At 50.1% G+C, this 20,229-nt stretch overlaps 1 protein-coding gene and 1 long non-coding RNA gene across 3 annotated transcripts; both read left to right on the top strand.

Annotated features, from left to right (window-relative positions):
- Positions 1-2,433: 2,433 nt before the first annotated feature.
- LOC122456507 lies at positions 2,434-20,077 on the top strand. Its single transcript, XR_006275429.1, has 3 exons — positions 2,434-2,445; positions 5,325-5,332; positions 19,993-20,077. It is a non-coding gene; the product is annotated as an uncharacterized LOC122456507 (long non-coding RNA).
- On the top strand, positions 7,703-14,154 carry LOC119842280 (acidic repeat-containing protein-like). 2 transcript variants are annotated; one of them, XM_043495913.1, is made up of 3 exons: positions 7,703-7,787; positions 12,228-12,767; positions 12,831-14,154. In XM_043495913.1, the coding sequence occupies exons 1-3, from the start codon at positions 7,712-7,714 to the stop codon at positions 13,028-13,030; spliced, it is 816 nt and encodes a 271-aa protein (XP_043351848.1). In that variant the 5' UTR covers positions 7,703-7,711; the 3' UTR covers positions 13,031-14,154. The 2 variants fall into 2 exon arrangements, with proteins under 2 accessions (XP_043351848.1, XP_038226139.1); XM_038370211.2 differs by having other exon boundaries at positions 12,228-14,152.
- Positions 20,078-20,229: the final 152 nt, after the last annotated feature.

The raw sequence follows: 20,229 nt of genomic DNA, 5'->3' as shown, positions 1-20,229 counted from the left end.
CACAGTTGCTGTCCTTGATCAGTGCAGCCCCAGAGTTCAGAGGTGAATCTGAAGAGTTCGGGGGCGGGGGTGTAAAGAGGCACCTTACTTGCTCCACTGCTCGGACACTTGTTCACCATGCCAATCCACTGGCCACTCACCGCACCTCTCTGCCAGTCGCCCGGCTGGCCACTCACCATGCCAATCCTCTCTGCCAGTCGCCCAGCTGGCCTCTCATTCACCAGCCGACTGCCAGTCACCTGCCTTTCAGCTGTGACCTGTGCACATCAGTCTCTTCGTAATTTTCAGCTCTTTTCCAGCTGGGCAGAAACACGGACCCATCTCATGTGATTTCAGCTCTCAGTAATTTTTAGCTCTTAGCAAGCAGGGCAGAAACCCAGTCCTACCACAACATACCTCAGCTTTGACTGAGCATTTAAAATAACAGAGGCTTCTAATGGAGCCTATTTAGCTCTTTCTTTGAACGGGGTGGCGGGGGGAACAGGTTAAACCAGTCCAGAGAGAACACTTTGGGGATGGTCCCCACCTCCCGGCTGGGACACCCATCCTCTCCCCTCTTACTTTCCCAGGGCTCTGGTATTCGAAGCCCTGGCTTAACAAGGTCCTTTCAGCTGAGGATGACCCCTTCATTTGGAACAGGTTAAGCCCAGTCCTGCTTCCCTGTGTTCATACAATAATGCCAACAGCATTTCACTCCCCCTGCATTCAGTGCTAAAGTGATTTGTAACCCAGCACCAGACAAAGTGGATCACTGTGAGCAACACAGCTCTAGCTGCTGGATATCTAGGCAGAATAGGTGAAGTGAGCTGTAGCTCACGAAAGCTTATGCTCAAATAAATTTGTTAGTCTCTAAGGTGCCACAAGTATTCCTTTTCTTTTTGTGAATTCAGACTACTCTGAAACATGTAAATACAGTTTGCTTCAGAAGTCTCTCCCGCTCCCAGGTAGCTGTCTGGGGAGAATTCATTCCCTTCATTTAGACCTTTACGATTGTGATGACTTTTGTATACTTCTGAAGCATCCCATAGGCTTCTATCACAGGAGTAAAATTCTATAAGAAACTCAGCTGACTGGGGAAAGCCCGACACTATTTCTGTAGGATTCCCGCCTGGGAGATGTGTCTTCCTGTCTGCCCCTTTCCTTGGACTAGGGGAAGTTCTGCATTTCCCATGTTTCCTGGACTGTGAACCACTCATGAACCTCTGTGTCACAGGCTCCCAAGTGCTGCCTCAGCCCATCGAACCCTGTGCACTTTTCTCTGGGGGCCCTGCCTGACCTCCTGGGGCCTAGAATCAGAGACCTTCTCCAGAGGCCCAACCCTAGTGCTCATGTGGGGGGAGGATCCACAAACTGTCCTGGAATGGGGCAGATTCATTCATTTAAGGACTGGTGCTGCTTTCCTCAGCAGCACAGGATTGGGCTCATATACTGCACACTCGGGTCTGCCCGCACCACAGGGACGACTGCCTTGCCTGAGGAGCGCCGAGTTAGACGAAGCAGAGTTTAAACATCTCATTGTTGACTGGCCGCCTCTTCTTACAGCTTCCTTGTTTTCATGGCTGTGCTCCCCTGCCCACTAGCAGAAGGGTGAGTGAGGAATGAGGCTCCCACCCTACACCGACCTGTTCCCAGCATATGGCAGCATTATTCCACCCACTCAGCCATTTCAGAATGAAACCACACCTCACGCTGGCAGGATTTGCATACATTGCACACTCGTCCTCCAGGCCAGACAGCCAGGCTGGTAACTAGGGCACCGAGTTTCATTGGGCAGGATTTCAGCATGGCCACTGGCTCTGTGCTCAGACAAGGCCCCATCACGAGAGATGTGTAACAACTGCTCTGCTTTGGGGAGCTCGAGCTGCTCCCCAGCCCACGGCTGACGTGTGAGTGCAACGCACGCTTGCCCTGGGCAGATCCATGCCTGGCTGCTCCCATGAGAACCACTAGCAGAAAGTGAACAGAGAGAGAAACCTCTGCAGACCTGCCCTGTAGCTGCAAAAGTGTCCGGTTAGCGGCGCTATTGCTGGGGAGCTGGATCTAGGAGCCTGGCACTGAGGTGGCACTATCCAAACGTCCAGCCCAGCTTCTCAGGGACTTAGAATTGTTGGGGAAAATCCACATCTGGCTTGAAACGTCTCCTGCCTGTTCCCAGCTTAGTGGGGAATTTGGGGTAAAATTCCACTGGGCTGGTTTCTTGAGTCTCTCTCCTGCCATGTCTAAACTACGCCTCTGGGCAGTACAGGGCTTTAGCTCGGCTTGCAACTTTGTTCAGAATTTTTTCCACAGTGATGATTTCAGCCTCCTCATCAGACAAAAACCACCTGCGGGTGGCATTAAAGTTGAGAGCAGGTGGCAGTCTCTTCCAGGCAAGAACCACACAGGGATGCAGTTTTCCCCAACCCCAGCATTAGAACCCCAGGACATTCAGAGTCAAGGTCGCATGTGACTAATCCAGCCACGCTGCAGTAAGAGGGGCCCAGGAAAGGCCCCCAGGTTTCTATGGGACACTTGCCAAATCCCTGATTTTTGATGCAGGGTGAAGGGAGATCACACACCCTGCACAAACTTGGAATGGGGGATAACTGGCCTGGCAGCAGCACGGCTGAGAAGGGTCTGGGAGTTGTGGTGGGTCACAACCTCAACATGAGTCAGCAATGCGAGGCTGTTGCAAAAAAAGCAAATGCAATTTTCAGTTGCATGATCAGAGGAAAGCATACAACTCCCAGGAGGTGACAGTACCACTCAACTCGTTACTGGTTAGGCCTTAACCGGAGTCCTGTGTCCAATTTTGGTCACCAATGTATAGAAAGGCTGTAGAGAAACTGGAAAGGATCCAGAGGTGAGCGACAAAGATGATCAAAGGAATGGAATCCAAGCCATAGGAGCAAACAGTATGTTTAGTTTGGAAAAAAGAAAATTAAGTTGGACATGATAGTGGTCCTCAGATACCTGAAAGGCTGCCATAGAGAAGCTGGAGAAAAGCCGTTCTCTCTAGCCACACAGGGCAGGCCAAGAGGCGATGGGATCAAACTACACACGGCAGATTGAGATTAAATCTCCAGAAAAACTTCCCAGCTGCAAGAACAGTAGGACAATGGAACGATGCTTGGGGAGATCATGGAGGCTCCTTCACGGGAGGTTTCCAAAGGGAGGCTGGAGCCATCTGTGTTGGATGGTCAGACACACCAAACCCTGCATCTTGGCCGGGGGTTAGATTAGATGATCCTTCTGGTCCTTTCTAACCCTATGATTCTAAGCACAGAGATTTCCCTGTGGGGTCTCTTTCCAGCTGCAGCTTTCCTTCAAGGCGCCTGTTGCCTTTGAAAGCATCCCCATACGCTTTTACAATTGTCTCCATTGTTCTCATGAGACTCCTCCTTTTGCTTCTTGCACTGCAGCTATAAAATTCTGGTGCTGCAGGCTGGATTAAGTTAGATGAAATATATGGGCCCAAAGCGTTAACAATATTAACATGACCCAGTCAAGGTCCAACATTAAACAGTTTCAAACAAGGTTTGCAAAAAGAGAAGGAGTACTTGTGGCACCTTTGAGACTAACAAATTTATTAGAGCATAAGCTTTCGTGAGCTACAGCTCACTTCATCGGATGCATCCGATGAAGTGAGCTGTAGCTCACGAAAGCTTATGCTCTAATAAATTTGTTAGTCTCTAAGGTGCCACAAGTCCTCCTTTTCTTTTTGCGAATACAGACTAACACGGCTGCTACTCTGAAACAAGGTTTGGTATCCAGAGACCTCAACCTGCTTAGTACCAGGGAAAACACATTATTAACCTTTAAGTAAAGATAAAGAAAAGGAGGAAAAACAGTTAAAGCCTTTGAAATGCAACGTATTGAATAAGGCTTCGATTTTCACAACATCCTTTGTTCCCTTCCCCTGTAGCAGGAGAGAGTTTTTAGAAGGGAAACCCCCTTTTCTGACAGTCTCTTAGCTGGTATCAATGATGGACAATAAGTGTCCTTTGGGGAAAGGAAAAGTTTGTTGAGATGGGCTGGCGCTGCTGCTGTTATAGTTGTTGTTAAACTCCAATCCCGTTTCCTAGAAGGCAAAACAAAAACCCGCACAGAAGGGGAAACCATGAACAGCAAAGATGGAAAATGCAGCTTCTGTCTCTGGTGTAGGATCTCACTTGCAACCTTGCTGCTGGAAAACCCAGGTCCAGCAAGCAGTCTTATCAGCCACTCGGAGACTGGCAAACTTATACCAGTGTTGGACTGGTCAGGGCATCGTTTTAGCTGCCTGTCTGGTCACAGGCTTTCAGCAATATGCAGACTTGCCCAGCGAAGCCAGTCTCTTATTAGACAGAAAGAAAAAGAAGGGAGCTAGGAAAGAGAATTAATAAGGTGGGGAAGGAAAAGGACATGGGGGGTATGTATGTGACAAAGTCTCACACCCCAGATTGTATTTGGGGTTTAGCTGAAGCCAGCGGAGGTGCCTGTGTCATCTGACTCCTTCTCTCTTTGGCTCAGTCTGGTCAGGACAACGCTCAGGTTTAGGATGAAGAAGGTCCAATGGTATCACACAGGATCCCAGGAGATGGTGGAAGTGGTTACCGTAATGGTGACACATGCTTCTTCCCCGTTTTTGTCGGTCTGTCAGCTAGCATCGCAGGAGTCAGCTTCTCCCCCCAAGGTCTCTTTGAGGACCGAAAAGGGGAGAGATATGTGTAATGGTCCATCCTTTCGTTACTGTGCCCACCAGTTAGGCCTAGTCTTCGACACACATTCACTGATTTCCACTTCCACACTTTTCTTGTTTACCAGGCACGATCTTAACACAGCCCTTGAGTTCTCACAGGAGGCCTTTTTGTCTGGACTAATTCCATCCTCCTGTCTCATTTTTGCACCGTTTCTCATCAGCATTTGTTGTTAGGCTATTGTGACACTGTGAGCTCACCTGCACACACTTAGTGTGTGTTCATAGTCAGGGTGAGTTTGTAGGCCTGACCAGCTCCATAGCTTGTCCGGGTGTGTTCCCCAGAGGCGTCCACCACTGCAAAACCATGACCGGACCTTGCTGGGGAACAGGGCGTAGAGGGCTGCACATGCTGCAGCTCCCCACTGCCTCTAGCTGCCCAGCAGCCCGAGGAGCCACGGAACTATCGCTCCCCAGAGCAGAACAAAATTGTGGAGTGACCCAGGGTTTTCACTAGAGACCAAGATGAAGGGGAACCTCCAGGGCTCTGGGGGGATTAGACCGAGTCCCCTGGCTCACGCTGCCAGCCGCTGCCCTGCGGAGAATTCACAGCTCAGCCCTGTGGCCACAGTTCCCTCGCAAAGCATGAGGCTGAGCGCAGGTCGAGTTGACCAGGTGCAGCTTCGTTAAACCCCGCGCACTGTTCTGTCCACGTGGGCGAGCTGCTTCCAGCCCAACTCCCCCATTCCCCGTTCCACTGGTGTCCTGCCATCACAGACCCTCTGGGTATCATGGGCCCTCTGACTCCAGTTCCACTCACATGATACGCCCTCCGCAGGCATGGCACAGGCATGGTCATGTCCTATTGGACTTGCTCTGGTGGGGTGTCCTGCCTGCCGCAGTCGCCAGCATCTGATATTCCACATAAAGGGCTTGTCTACACTGGCAAGTTTCGTGGCCAAAAAATGCCTTTTGAAGACAAAACAGCACAAGCATACGCGCTACAATGGGACTTTTGTCATGAAAAATGCCCAGGTTTGGCAACTAAAAACTTCCACCCCTACGAGAGACTTTTGTCTTTTCCCTCTCTTTATTGTCAACAAAGAGCCAGTGTAGACACTGCTGATGGTTTGTCCACAGAACTGGCTTCTGCCAGTATCCCACACTGCCTGCCCTGATCGCTCTGCCCAGTGTTGTGATCTCTGCTGCCCTGCAGGCACACGCCCCTCCCCTTTCAAAGCTCTGGGAAGTATCTGTGCACTGCTCCCTTTGGGGAACAAATCATTAGACTGCTCCTGATCTGCCCAGCACTAGGGACACAGCCAGAGAGGGACAGACTGCAGAGCCGCTTTGCCATTCCTCAGCACGGAGCCCTCACAGAGCTACTCACGATGCTGCTCTCGGCAGCTGAGGGGGCTGTGGGAGAACTCACGCAGCGATCGCAGCGATCAGCTCTTCCTTCCCCCAACGCCGCACTGTGGGAAACATACCACCGTGCAGTGCTCACCCTGTCGATGATGGTGTCCCCAATGTGGACATGATCTGTCGACAGAGGGAGCAAGTGTGAACACCCTTTGGCGATTTTTGTTTTGTCGACTTTTGGGTGTCGACATAAGGTTTGTCAACAAAACTTGGTAGTGTAGACAAGCCCCAAGGTGAAATATACCTGGGCAGCTGCACTGCACCACACCAGCTGCCTTTAGGTAATTGCAGAGACGGTGCATTGCTGGGAAAACACAGGATATTGCATCCACCTGCAGCTCAGTAAGTCCCATTAGATACGGTGTTATTGTGGGTTCTGAACTGCCTCAGGAGGAAGAGTATCCCCAGGGCCACTGCCTGCAGCACCTGGGTTTCTCTTGGAGGTCTCTCATCTAAGCATTGACCTGGCCTGATCATACTTAGCTCTGAGATCTAACACCATGCCTCAGTAATGTGGCTTCAGGCTGTGAAGTCTCAATACATTGAAATCTGATCACTATGTGGCATTGCTGGGGTAGTTTGATATTTCAGATCAATAGCTGGGTGTGTCCAGAGTGAGCTGTTATTTGCTGCAGTTCTCACCTCCCAGGGCATCAGCCACATAGATGGAGCAATAAACTCAATGGTGTTTTCAGTCTAACAACGATTAATAACAACAATGCAGGATAAACAACTGACTATCTGGGATGAAAGCCATGAAGCTGCAAGGTGTGGAATACTGGAAATGCAATAGAAGAAGGTGGATCACTCAGTGCTGGCATCAGAATTGAGCCACAGCTGGGAAGAGTAAACCTGTACTTAAAACCTGCTTCTTGCAAGGAGCCTTCCCACATAGATTTCCTCAGCAGCCTGCCACCCTGAATTGCTCCCTCTCGCTGAGTCTGACTAGAAGCACTTTGAGGCAGGGAGGACTCTTGTCTTTCTAGGTTTCATGTGAAGAGCCACATAGCGGTTCAGAGGTATAGAAATAATGTCCAGTTCCAACCAATTCCCCCTGCATACCTTGCTTCTTGGGGTTTGGGGGAATAAAAAGTATTGCCAGGCCAAGCTGCAGCTTTCAAACTTCAGCCATTTCTGGGCTTGGTATCTCATCTCCTCCTTGTGTGTCTGGTGCATTTGTGTCCCGTGCAGGCTGATCATTAGGACATCCTGACATGCTTCATCCCCCATTCTCTCACCCACCCTCCTGTTGGCCAGTTAATTGAGTAGGGAGGTTTTCTCTACTTGTCTGCCCTGGGTATATCTGACATCACCAGTTTTCTGCAATCGCTGATGTCCCTGAGCATTGGTGGATCTCAGTCCCTCCGCTTTCCTCCTTAGGTTTCTTTGCTTTGTCTTCCAAAGCAATTTCTAAACATGACAAGGATGTCTTCATATCCTTATTCTGTGCGGGCAGGGACAGATACCTGGAACTGGCTCCTTAGAATGTGGAATTAGGCTAAAATATGGGCGGTCCTTATAGATCACCTGTGAGCTGCTTCCTCCCACACTTGAACCAGCTCCACCTGGATGCGACTTTAAATTGCAGGCTGGCTCAGCTCAGGGCACTCAGACACAGCTCTTGGCAGCACCATGAAGTCAAGGGGCCTTTTTCTTCTCCTGGGGCTCTTCACCCTCTGGACAACACTACAGGGTGCACCAACAGAAAGTGAGTAGAGGCAGAGAAGGGAGCAGGGCATGAAAGGGAGACATGGCATGGAGGGGGCAAGGGCAGTGGGTGCTTAGAAATACCTGACACTTTAGTTGGTTTGTCTCATCAGTGACCTTACGCAGGGACCAATAGAAACATGTCTCCATTGTTAGAGACACTGGCACAGGGATGGGACTGACCCCAGCAAAGTCAGGGTGAGGGGAATAGATTCCCTCAGAGCAGCAGACAGAATTACAGATCAGCTGGATTGGCTAGACACTGTGAGTTCCCGAGATGCTGAGTGACAGGCACTGAGGGTCAGGCATCCTAGGGCTCAGGCTGGCAAACTCTGGGCAGTTTTAACTGGAGGCTTTTATTATCAATATAAGAATATGCAGGCGCCCAAACTCTGCACTACAGCATCAGCGAGGGGGAACAGGGTTGTCTAAGGTTGAAGAACCCAGGTATAGAGGAGAGAGAAGAGGGGATGCTCTACCCATGGTACTTCACATGGGTCCCCAAGGCTGTTTCTGCTCTGAACTCTGTTTCTCGTCTCAAACGTGGGCTGCTGAGTGCCTAGGAAACACAGACCTGCTTCCAACGTACCCTCTTCTAAGTGGGGTTTGTTAATACAAACCAAGGCTCGATGCCCATCTGGTTTGTTAGGCCAGGTGGAAGCCCAGCACTTAATCTCCCCACCCCACCAGGTTTTGATGTTAACACTTAATATGTTGCCTTGTAATTTCGGGCTCTGAACTGCCTCAGGAGGAAGAGTAAAAAAGAAAAGGAGTACTTGTGGCACCTTAGAGACTAACAAATTTATTTGAGCATAAATATTTGTTGCATCCGATGAAGTGAGCTGTAGCTCACGAAAGCTTATGCTCCAATAAATTTGTTAGTCTCCAAGGTGCCACAAGTACTCCTTTTCTTTTTTGCAAATACAGACTAACATGGCTGCTACTCTGAAAGGAGGAAGAGTATCACCAGGGCCACTGCCTGCAACTCCTGGATTTCTCTTGGAGGTCTCTCATCTAAGTGTTGACCTGGGCTGGTCATACTTAGCTCTGAGATCTAACACCATGCCTCAGCCACGTAGATGAAGCAATTAACTCAATGGTGTTTTCAGTCTAACAACGATTAATAACAACAATGCAGGATAAACAACTGACTGTCTGGGATGAAAGCCATGAAGCTGCAAGGTGTGGAATACTGGAAATGCAATAGAAGAAGGTGGATCACTCAGTGCTGGCACAGTGCCACCCGCTGCTTCTCTGAATAGCCTTTCCCAGCAGTGTCTTCCCAGGCTGCCCAGAACTCAGACAGGTCACTGAGGCCTGTTGCCAGGCTGATATACTGGCTGCCTGAGGGACGAACTGGTTTTTCAGGAGGAAGGCCAACCTGCGTCGGGTTACTGAGTGGGGGGTGGTTGTGTTTGTGGGCTGGGCAACTGTTGTTTGATTGCCATTCATTTTGCCACTTACATTTCTAAATGGAGAGACTTTATATACTAGAATAAAACAACAACCAGGCTGTGGCTCACCAGAGAGACCCTGCTAGTGCTGAGCTGAGATGCAGTTAATGCCACTGGTCACTGGAGCTGGAGGAGTAATTTCCAACTCGGGTAGATGTACCCATGCTCGCTCTGACTGAGCTTGGGTGCTGAAAACAGCAGGATAGCTGGGGCTGTAAGGGCAGTGGGCCAGCTGCAGCCCCCTACATGAAGGGATAGGTAGAAATTCCCATCAAAGAGAGATACTCTGGTGGCAATGCCTTTTGGAATCCATCCTTTCCCAAATACCATAACCCATCTTCCCCACAGCCCCTTCCCCAAGCACCTTAATCTGGACTGTCCATGGTTCCTGACTCCCTGAATTCTAGCTTTTAACGTCCCTTCAGGACAAGAGGAAATAAACTCCATGGCCCACTGACCATTGAGACTTCTGTCCACATCCCGCTATGGCAATGGATTCCCGTTGAAGATCCAGATGTAAGCAGGGGAATGGTCCCGCTATTGTGGGGAACTTTCTTGGTGTATGCACTACCCTGGAGAAATGGGCTAGCGAACAGATCTGAGTCCTCGCTCCCACTTCCTTCACCCTCAGGCCGGCCTGCCCTCGAGGACTCCCCTTCCTCCCTCCTCGTAACCCCGACACGGCTGGGCCCAGGGTTCCTGGGGGGCTGGGCCCACAGTCTTGTTGTGGTCACGTAGGGCAGGGGCCTGGGTGTCCCCACTCCGGCATGCTCTCTCTGCACTGGACGCTTCCCTGACCCACTGCTCACCGCAGAGTTCAGAGTAAATACAATTTATTAACCAGCAACTAATGAGAACACGGGAAAAGGGGAAGGTGAAATGGAAACATTTCACCCTGCCCAGTGGAACCGGGGCACCAGCCCCGGCCATCTCGGGGGCATAGGGACATTCTCAGCCTGCTCCTCGCATGTCCCAGGCCCCTGCCCAGGCTCTGGCTGTGCTGCCGTGACATCAGGGCTCACACCCTGCTCTGGCGATGCCCGCAGGTGCTGGGGGCAGGGCCCATCCCCCCAGCCTGGCCCCCTTCGGGGTCACGAGCCCCTACCAGCCCCACCTGCAAGGCCTCGTGCCTGGGGTCTCCCTGCGTTGGGCCTGGGGACCCTGAATTCCCCAGCCGCTCACATGCCTGGTCCCGGCTCCGGCCCCGGCCCCAGCCCCATTCACACCGCCTCTAGCTCAGTTCCCAGGGCTGCTCCTCTGGCCCCAGCCCCAGCTCTGGCCCTGCTCCCAGCCCAGCCAGGCTCCTGCTTTCCCCTTAGCTCTGCCCCTCCGGCCCCAGCCCCGGACGCTCCACCTCACATGGGACCCTAGCCTCCTGACTCCCTCATTGGCCTGCCTGCCCTGTCAATCAGCCTGACCTAGAGCATTGGTCTCTCCCCATTGGCCTTGGGGACTGTCAGTATCCTGATTTCTCGTTGGCCCTCCCTCTTTCTTTTGGCCCTGGGAGAGGACCACCGAACAACTCTCCTTCGAGTCAGGGAGGGGCCATCAGCCCATGACCCAGTTTTATCCTGCTCTGTGTCCTAGGTCTGCGAACATGAGGCTTCCTATGGGCTGAGTACACAATACCCCAGGTGGTCTGTGTGGGGCAAAGGCCGGCTTGGAGCAGAGCTGACTAGTGAAGGAAACGTCCTGGCCTGGAGCAGGGCCTTGGGGCTGAGAATAGCGATTCAGAGAGGGGGGCAGAGGTCTATCGTCAGTGATCGTTTGGCCCATTTCTTCAGGATCCTCTCTTGTTCCACGTGGAGTTATTTGGCTGCCATGTGACACCTGTGAGACTCACCGATTGCACTGCTCCTTCGTGGGGATGAATCAGCAATAGGAATGTCCCACAGGATGCCAGCGCAGCAGTAACGGGTGGGGTCATGAATATATGGCAGTTACGCCTAGGCAGTGTTCAGGGGACAAGAAGTACCTGTTATATAGCTGCGTAGCTTCAGTGCCTTCATGATAATCTACTGTGTTAGGAAATGATCTGGACAAGAAACCTCATGCAGACACTGAACATGGGAGACTGCCTGGATCTACCGCCTTTGAGGCATCTTAGTGACGTGCAGGATGATATAAGTATTACACATAGTCAGACATGGAATCCCATCACCACTGATTGTTACTATCTTCCAGATGAGAATCAACCCACTGTACCAGCCTCAGCATGATCTCCCCTTGCCAACAGCACAACAGTCCTTGGTCAGTCATATTCGAACCTTGCAGAAGGGGACACGACGTTCTGTGTCAGAATCTCTAGTCTGCCCTATCCTACCTTCGTAGGCCAGGAATGCTGTGATTTCATGGCCCCCTTTCTGAGCAGTGGGACTTGGAGTAGAGAATGAGAAGTGAGAGGAGGGGTTGGCTGTAAAAAGGGGACTCAGAGCTGAGTTCAAAGCTTCTCCTATAAGTGTCACTACAGGTCAGAGCAGGGCAGCAGGTTTATATAATTTTTGGTGGTGCCCAGAACACCGGCAGGGTTTAAGAACCACCTTGAAACTCACCACTTTCTATTTCAAATACAAAGCTCGTCTATTTGATCTGCCTTCAGTAATAAAAACACAAAGCACAGCGGATAGAAAATAAATAATAACAAAAAATTAAAATAACCCTCACCCCTACGCAATGTCCTCGTGGGAAAGGAAAAGTGAAACCGAGTGAGAAACATATTGAGTTCATTTACTAGACATCTCATTTATTGCACTTCTGGAAGGTGCTCAGATACCATAGGGATGGGTGCAGTATAAGAACCAAAATAGAGCAGAAGAGATACCATATGTACAGGTACCTAAAGACTATCCAAGGTAAGGGACAATGCCCATAACCTATATATAGGTTGCTGTGGCGTTAAGAAAGTGCATAGGGTGGATTGGCAGCAGCCATATGTGAGTGAGGCATATTTGGGTCTCTGACTCTCCTGTTTTCTTCCCCATTTTCAGGGATCCCTGGCACAGCTTCTCCTCTCCATGGCAATGACCCAGGGAAACTCATATCAACAGAAGATGAGCTGAAGGAAAAACTTACGTTGGGGGTAACAAAACCGGTGTCTGGAGTTGAACCTGAGTCTAATGGAAAACCTGTGTCTGGTGCAGAACCTCTATCCACCGAAAACCCTGTGTCTGTTGTAAAACCTAGATCCAATGGAGAACCTGAATCTGATGAAAGACCTGTGTATGGTGGGAGAGATGATGATGATGATGATTCTGACCTGCAGAATAGTGACTCTGACAGGAATGATGACTTTGATGGGGGAGATGATGATTCTGACCTGCAGGATGGTGCCTCTGACGGGGATGATAACTTTGATGGGGGAGATGTTGATGATAGCGTGAGGGACGGTGACTTTACCAAGGCTGATGACGTTGATGGAGGAGATGATGATTCTAATGTGAGGGATACTCGCTCTGATGGGGCTGATGACTTTGACGCAGGAAATGTCGATTCTTACCTGCAGGATGGTGGCTCTGATGGGGGAGATGGTGATGATGATGATAACATGAGTGACGATGACTTTGCTGGGGTTGATGACTTTGACGGGGAAGATGATGATAATGTGAGGGATGGTGACTTTGCCAGGGCTGCTGATGGGGGAGATGATGATTCTAATGTGAGGGATACTCGCGCTTATGTTGATGATGACTTTGACGCAGGAGATGTTGATTCTTACCTGCAGGATGGTGGCTCTGATGGGGGTGATGACTTTGGTGAGGCTGATGATGGGTCTGAGGGTTTAGAGTATTAAGGAGAGTTTCCTCAGACCTCATTGACCCGGACATGGAAACCTTCTGATATCATATCAGCTGGCAAATACATTCCTGGCAACAAGAGCCTCTCTTTCCTGTTTGACGTTTTCCAGCTTTCCCTTCTCTTTTACTAGTGATTGCCTGGGAACACGCTGCCTCATCGAATGACAAGGTTACTGCTCAAGGATCACTATCTCTGGGTGAAGGAAATCAATGTTCAGGGATCTTTGCTCCCTGGCCTGAGTAGGGTGCAAGGGGATGTTGGGGGTTCTCTCTCTAAGCTTGTCACCATAGTGTCTGAGCACTTTGATTCAGTTTTCAGGTCACTTTTTCTTGAGATATATTTTCTTTCTTATTAAATCTTTTCTGATGGGTTAGCACTGATGTTCTCCACTCCTAGCAGTGTTCCAGGTTTCAGGCAGTTCCTGCTCAGATACCCTGTCCCAATTGCATGGTGCACCCAAGACCAGTCCCTTCCTAAGACAATCTTCAGCGCTGGGCATTAATCCTTAATCTGGGAAGCAGGAGATTCTGAGCTAGGAAGGAAAACTCATTTACTCATAAATTCCCCTTTTGATGTGGCTTCCCCTGCCCCGAGGTCAGCCAGACCTTCTGGCTAAGAGTAACCATAGCATTGGTTTAGTATCTGATACATCCTCTGCTGGTCTCCATGGAGTGAATGGGCTGAATGAACTAAATGGCGTTTTCTATCTCTAACTACTGCGACTCTCTTCTCTAATGGATTGTATTTACTGAGGGACAACCTATCCTACGTTCTCAATGACTGAGGGACAATATACACTCATTACTATATTTGCTTTCCACAAACTGCTCTTAGTATAACCTTTTATGAGAGATATACCTGAATATTTGGCTGCTAATATCTAAACTGTACTGTTAAATTTATTAACCCTAATTTGGGATATTGCAGATTATGTACTATATGTATTTTAGGGCTTTTAAACCAAACTTTGTACTTGTGGATAATTTAAGCACTATACCCAGATGTACAGACACTCTTTCCTCAACCTGTGTATTAGAGAATTTTAACATTAGGGTTAATAAACATTTTAAAATCTGAAACATCCTCTGCTGGTGCCCCATGGAGTGAATAGGCTGAATGAGCTAATGGGCATTTTCCATCTCTAACTGCTGTGACTCTCTATGTTCTCAGTAAAGGCATCTCTTTATGAGCACTCATGCCAAAGGATCTTCAATAGTCACCTGACACTGGCTATGTCGTACATTGTCATTAGATAGCAGTGTAGCAGGCCACTCTAACACTGCAGTATCCTCGTCAATGGAAACTATAATGTAGAAGCCCAGATGTTTAGAGCTGTATTTTAACATGGTTTCTCAGACTGTCTAGTGAACTGGTTTTTTTAACCAATGCAGCCTGAACAAGTCTGAATTTATGGAGGCAGCAGCAGTCAGTAGATTTTCTGGCCAAATTGCTGGTTTTCTGTGTTGGACAAATTCTGCTAGTTTTAATCTACACGTAACGAAGCCTCAGCACACCATCTGTGGAGGTTGGAACAGCACCAGTGCCACAGAGTCCCCTGAAATTGCCTTGGTAAGTCTGGAAGATCTAGGGAATTCCACTGAGCATTGGCCTGCTACCAACTCACTCCACTCGCTCTTAACACTTATTACCATTCTAAGCTGCTCTCCAGGATGTAGGCCCAGGAGATGGTCCATTGCCATAAAGCATCTTCTCTCCCCCCTGCACAGCTCAGAGTATTTAACTTCTGGAGGTTTCTGGGAAGTCCCCTCCTGTGCTGCCCCTCAGTGCAGGAGCAGGTGTTGTTCTGGAGATCACGAACTTTAGAAGTGGATTGTTTGGCTATTGAATCCATTTGGGCAGCTTGGACAGGCCTCTGCCACTCCATTCTCCTGGGGACCGTGTAGACTTGAGGTAACGTGTTGGAAACCATACATATGACTCAGTTACCCAGCTGTGCACATAAAAACTGAGCTCCATTCCTGGTAGGCTACTGAGAAAGGATTGTGGAGCGAGCAAACAGGCTGTTTACACTTGGCACCCAAATCCAGGGTTAATAGTGGGTGACTAGGTCACGTCTTTATGAAACATGCAAAAAGAGAGCCAGGATGGCCTAGTGGATGAAACCCAGGATTGGGTCTGGGTATATTCCCTCTGTGCTCTATGTTTGAAACCTCAGCTCTGCCACGTGTAACTGTTTGGCTTGGGTAAGACATTGTCTATCTGTGTGTAGGTTTCCCCAGGGGTGGAATGGGGGGGACCAACCTCCTGGGGACTCTGAGGACTCACCAGTACAGCACTTAGTAAATGTGTAAATGTAACTCTTAGAATGTAGGGGAAGAAATTGTGTGTAGGGTTGTAGGGGCTGATTCTCCACAAGTCACCAGCCCAGTGCTGGGCGCAGTCGTAGGCTGCCTGATTTCCATGAACAAGTATTGAGGATACACCTTCAAGCTGTGTATTTGGCAACTGGGTGTTCAAATGGCCACCCGTGCAGGCTAATCTGCATGTTGCATGGACAGACATCGTAATAGTGCCTGCAGATTAGAGACACAATTTTGCAGGTGCTGGGCCAGTGTCCTTGGGGAGTTAGGCCGTACGTGTGTTCTACACCAGGGAACACAAAGAGCCCAGCTTTGTAAAAACCTTTCTTGTTTTCACCGTTCTCTTCCTTGGAGTAAAAAGTCCCCTCCCCTGTAACACTGTTGTTAACGGAGCTGTGTGTTTATCTCTGCTGCTTTGCCCACCATTCTGCGTGTAGCTGGGTGCTCGAGCCATCTTCCTGTCTGGTTGACGCAGCGTGTTCTCTGCCATGTGACGTGCACTGGGAGGTGGCTTGGACTCTTTCTTTTAGAAATGAAAACCTCTCTTCAATAAATATGGATATTAAAAATGACCCCTGCCGGGATATTGCTGTGAACGTCTGTCTGTGGTTTCATAAGTCTGTGTCCCTGGCCTGTGCTCTCCCCTTGTCCTCCCAGACAGGAGCTTCTCTTCTCTATTGGGCCTAATTTCAGGGTACCAGGAGACGCCCTTTCCACTAGTTCCTCAGTTAGTGGCCAGGAACACAGAGGAACACACTGATCCTGCACATGCTCAGACGCTTAACTTCAATGGGACTAGTCATGGGCCAAAATCCAAACACACAGGTATTTGCAGGAGTGGGCCCAAAATTAGTCCCTGCAGTACAATTTCTAGTGGCAAATGAGATCTGCACTAATATGAACCCTCACCCTTTCCTGTGCCCAGCACACTCTATCCCCCGAGCCCAGTCAGGGCACCCCCCTGATGCATCAAAAGCCAAAGCGAAATGCCAGAGGAGCAGGGGAAGATGGCAGTGTTAGGGAGAAGACACCTGACCAGGGTGCGAGTGTAGATGGGAGCCACAGAACCTTGTCTTTCTGCCACTGCTTTGGTGGGCTGGGACACATCTGCCAGGGATTCTACTTGTTCTCTGGTGGTTTGAGTGCCCCAAAGCATGCTGAGCGTTCCGAGACCCCTGGGGAGTCTGCCTGCTGGATCCAGCCCTCCCCAGGGTTTCATTAAAACAGTCACATGGAGCCAGCAAAATAAAGACGGGAATGGTGGGACATCCAGACCTCCCCCAGAAGCAGCCGCTTCACAAAGAGCCTCAGACAGAGCAGGCAGTGGGACACATTCCCAAAGCTGCTTGTACACAAATATGCAAGTGCATTTGGGAGCCCAGTTCACGTGACTGTATGTGCAAATGTGTGACTTGCACTAGAGAGCCAGGTGTGCAGCTACACAGGCCAAATTAGGCACAAAACCTGCACAATTGTGAAAACATGGGCACTAGTGTAAAGACTGGTCTGCTCCATGTCGCTGCTCCCAGAGCTCCCCATGTACATCCCAGAGCTTGTCTGTGGTTACTGGGAAAGTGTCCCAGAGGCAACTCAGCGTCTCTCAGTCTCTGGATTGCAGCCCTGAACAGAAGCAGCTGCCTTGGATCCAGCTTGACAGGCCCAGAGGGGCGGGGTGGGTGGTGAGGGCTGCCCAGGCTGAGAGAGGCCTGACCTGAAGAATGGGAGCAGAGGCCGAGGTGCTGGGATGTCAGGAAATGTTTACTGAGGAAGAGAAGAAATCCCAGGAAACCACGACCTGTTCTCCTGGCAACAGCACTGGGGATGGGGGAAAGTCCCTGGGGGTCGGAGCTTTGTCTTCCTGCTAGTCCGACCTTTGGCAATTGGTCCCAGTGCGGCTGAGCAGCTCGTTCCCGAGGAGTCCGGGTCCTGGCAGACGGGAGTTAGAGAGACCCTGGGAAATAGGACAAAGCCATCAGAGCCCTTGTACCATGGCACTGTGAGGCGCCTCCCCCACTCCTTAACCAGTCCTGTCTTGAAGATGGTTTAAATTCCAGCCCGGCTCAGCGCTGGGGACTCAGAGCTGACCCTCAGCAGCACATGGCATCAAGGTGCATTGACCCCGGGTGCCTTACACACCCAGCAGGTATATTTCCATTTCCTTGGCTAGTCACTCGCACTGCTAGAGCTGCAGGCAGAAAGGAACAGAGACTCTTCCAGCTCTGGAGGGTGGGGGCAGGTGGGAGGACAGCCAGTGCTGCGGGAGTGGGATGGTCCCTTCAATCTGCAGCTATGGGACTGTGAGAGATGGGCCATGTTTGCAGTGTGTGATGCTGTATGGACTAGCCGCGATCATTTATAATGTTATTGATACCAATGTTACAAAACTGCAATGAATCATGCAAGATATGCCATGTAAGGTATCAGTGGAAAAGTTATGATTGGCTAAATAGGATAATCATGTTTATATGTATGTATCCTATTTGTATTGTGAGTTATAAATATGTGTGGTATATTTGATTTTCAAACTTGTGCTGTGTTTCTGGGTGACACCCCCAGACAGATTGGCATCCGCACTATCCAGCCAGCTACACCATGAACCCACGGAGAGACGGCAGGGGTTACACCTATGAGTCAGCAGGACATGTAGGGATGTGTCTGTGGACAGGGGCCTGCAAGTGCTTTTCCATGCCCATGTGCTTGTAGGTTTGTGTTTGGGACACTGGATGTACAAGCCATATGACAAAGACTATAAAATGGCAGCTGCATCTTCTCCATTTTTGTCTTCAATCCTGCTTCTCACCTCTGGAGTAACTTCTCTACAAACTGAAGCTCTGAACACAGGACTCAATAACCCATCCAAGCTGTGGATGTGTTCCAGAGGGACTCTACAAGTCAGCAAACTCACCAATGCTGCTAAGAACCTGACATATGGACTCTGAAGTCATATGTATGGACCTGATTGTTTTGACCATTTAACAGCTCTCTTGTTCTTTTCTTTTCTAATAAATCTTTAGTTTTAGACACTAAAGGATTGGCTGGCAGTGTGGTATTTTGGGTAAGATCCAACCTAATATTGACCTGGCAATGTGACTGGCCCTTTGGGGTTCAGAAGAACATTTTGTAGAGTGAGAAGAGTTTTTAAATAACTCCACACCTTACTGCACCGAGCTGCTGATTGGGAGCCAGAGAACTGGAATGCAATAAAAGGGCTGTGTGATTTCTTTTCTAGCTTCCTGATAACCAGTGTGGGGGATCAGGAGCACAGTTTGTGACTGGTTGGTGAATCTGACTTCAGTGTTAACCTCCAGTTTTGGGAGGATCTGTCTTTTTTTTTTTCAGCCTGTCCTGACCTTGGCATTTTCAGTGAGGGCTTCCCTTTCCACCACAGGTGCACACACATTCACCGTCTCCACGCATCAGATATGCACGCACTGTCTGTGTACAGTGCATATTCCATGTCTAGATAATACTTAGCCCTGCCATGAGTGCACGGGACTGGACTAGATGACCCCTCAAAGTCCCTTCCAGTCCTATGATTCTATGCTCCATACCAACTGCAGCAGCCCTGAAACACACCTAGGCTACACCCAGACACCGTAGGAATAGGTAGGGAACATACATGAGGGGCATCATTTACTAGAGAGCAGCCTGGGGGCCCTGGTGTGTTCCCAACATTGCACTGTATAAGTAGCAGCGCCTGTCCAGGTTGCCATGGGTCTTACCCTGGCCTGCACAGGCACGAAGACAATCTACTTTAGTCTCAGAGTTGTTCTTGTTCCCATTGCAGCCACCATAAGAGAATTCTTCACACTTCTTAGAGTGCCCGTTGTAGATCCAGTGAGGAATGGCAGCAGTACAGGGCCCACTTCAGTGGGGAGGCTGCAGATATCTGCGGGCACAGGACAGAGAGATAAGGGACTCAGAAGCAGGGACTTCTGCCAAGGTTCTGTCTCCCCCACACCCAGATGAAGAGGGTAGGCATGAGGGCACAGGAGCAGAGGCTTGTCTTATGGGCGTCTCTGTGCAATGTGATGTGGCCTTTACCACCAAAGTGAGAAATCATCAGAGAAAAATATCCATGTCCAGCTTCAGCAGAGACTCAGCACCCTGGAGCAAGGGTGTTCCAGAGGATGGAGGAGTCCCTCCTGCCTCTGCAGAGCTGGCAGTGCCCCTCCCAGCGCTAGAGGAATGGCACAAAGGATTGCACATGGACACGGAAATGGACGTCTGGAAGTCTGAGGAGTCGCTGGAAGGGAAGATGGCCCCTGTCTTCATGGTGCTGCCGGGAGCTAGGTCTGAGTGCCCTGCCCAGCTGAGCCAGGCTGGGATTTAAACAGTGGCACTTCCTGAGACATTCTATTTGAGTCTCAAAGTTGTTCTCGTTCCCATCACAACTTCCGTATGTGAATTTCTCACACTTCTTGGCCTGCCAGTTGTAGAACCAGCAATGGATCATGGCATAACAGGACCCGGGGTCAGCAGAGAGTCTACAAAGGTCTGAGGGCCAGAGCAGAGAGAGAAGTGTCTGAAAGGCAGAGCAAAGGCATTTTGAGCTGGGAAGCAGAAAACAAGGGTTTCTCCCTCCGTCCCCTGGTCCCTTCCCCTTCCACTGCCTGCTGCCCGCACTTACCCCCAGCCGCAGGCAGCAGCTGGGCCCAGAGGGCCAGGAGCCCCAGGAGGAGGACGATGGCCTCTGACTTCATGGTGCTGCCGGGAGCTGGGGCCAGTGCCCAGACCTGAGTCGGGCTGGGATTTAAACCTGGTGGGGCCGGGTCAGAATGGGAGGAGGTGCCTGCAGTGACCTCTCGGCTCCTGCCGTGCTCCAGCTCCCAGCATGTGCTGTCTGACAATAAATCAGTCCCCCCAGATGGAA

This window comes from Dermochelys coriacea, chromosome 13, assembly GCF_009764565.3.
Source record: "Dermochelys coriacea isolate rDerCor1 chromosome 13, rDerCor1.pri.v4, whole genome shotgun sequence".
Classification (NCBI taxonomy): Eukaryota; Metazoa; Chordata; order Testudines; family Dermochelyidae; genus Dermochelys; species Dermochelys coriacea.
This window is presented reverse-complemented; position numbering and strand designations above follow the sequence as displayed.

Excerpts from the sequence above, each read along its gene's own strand:
- LOC119842280 (XM_038370211.2), top strand. The coding sequence starts at position 7,712 with ATGAAGTCAAGGGGCCTTTTTCTTCTCCTGGGGCTCTTCACCCTCTGG. Across the intron at positions 7,788-12,227 it reads ACAGGGTGCACCAACAGAAA|GGATCCCTGGCACAGCTTCT; the intron begins GTGAGTAGAGGC and ends CCCCATTTTCAG.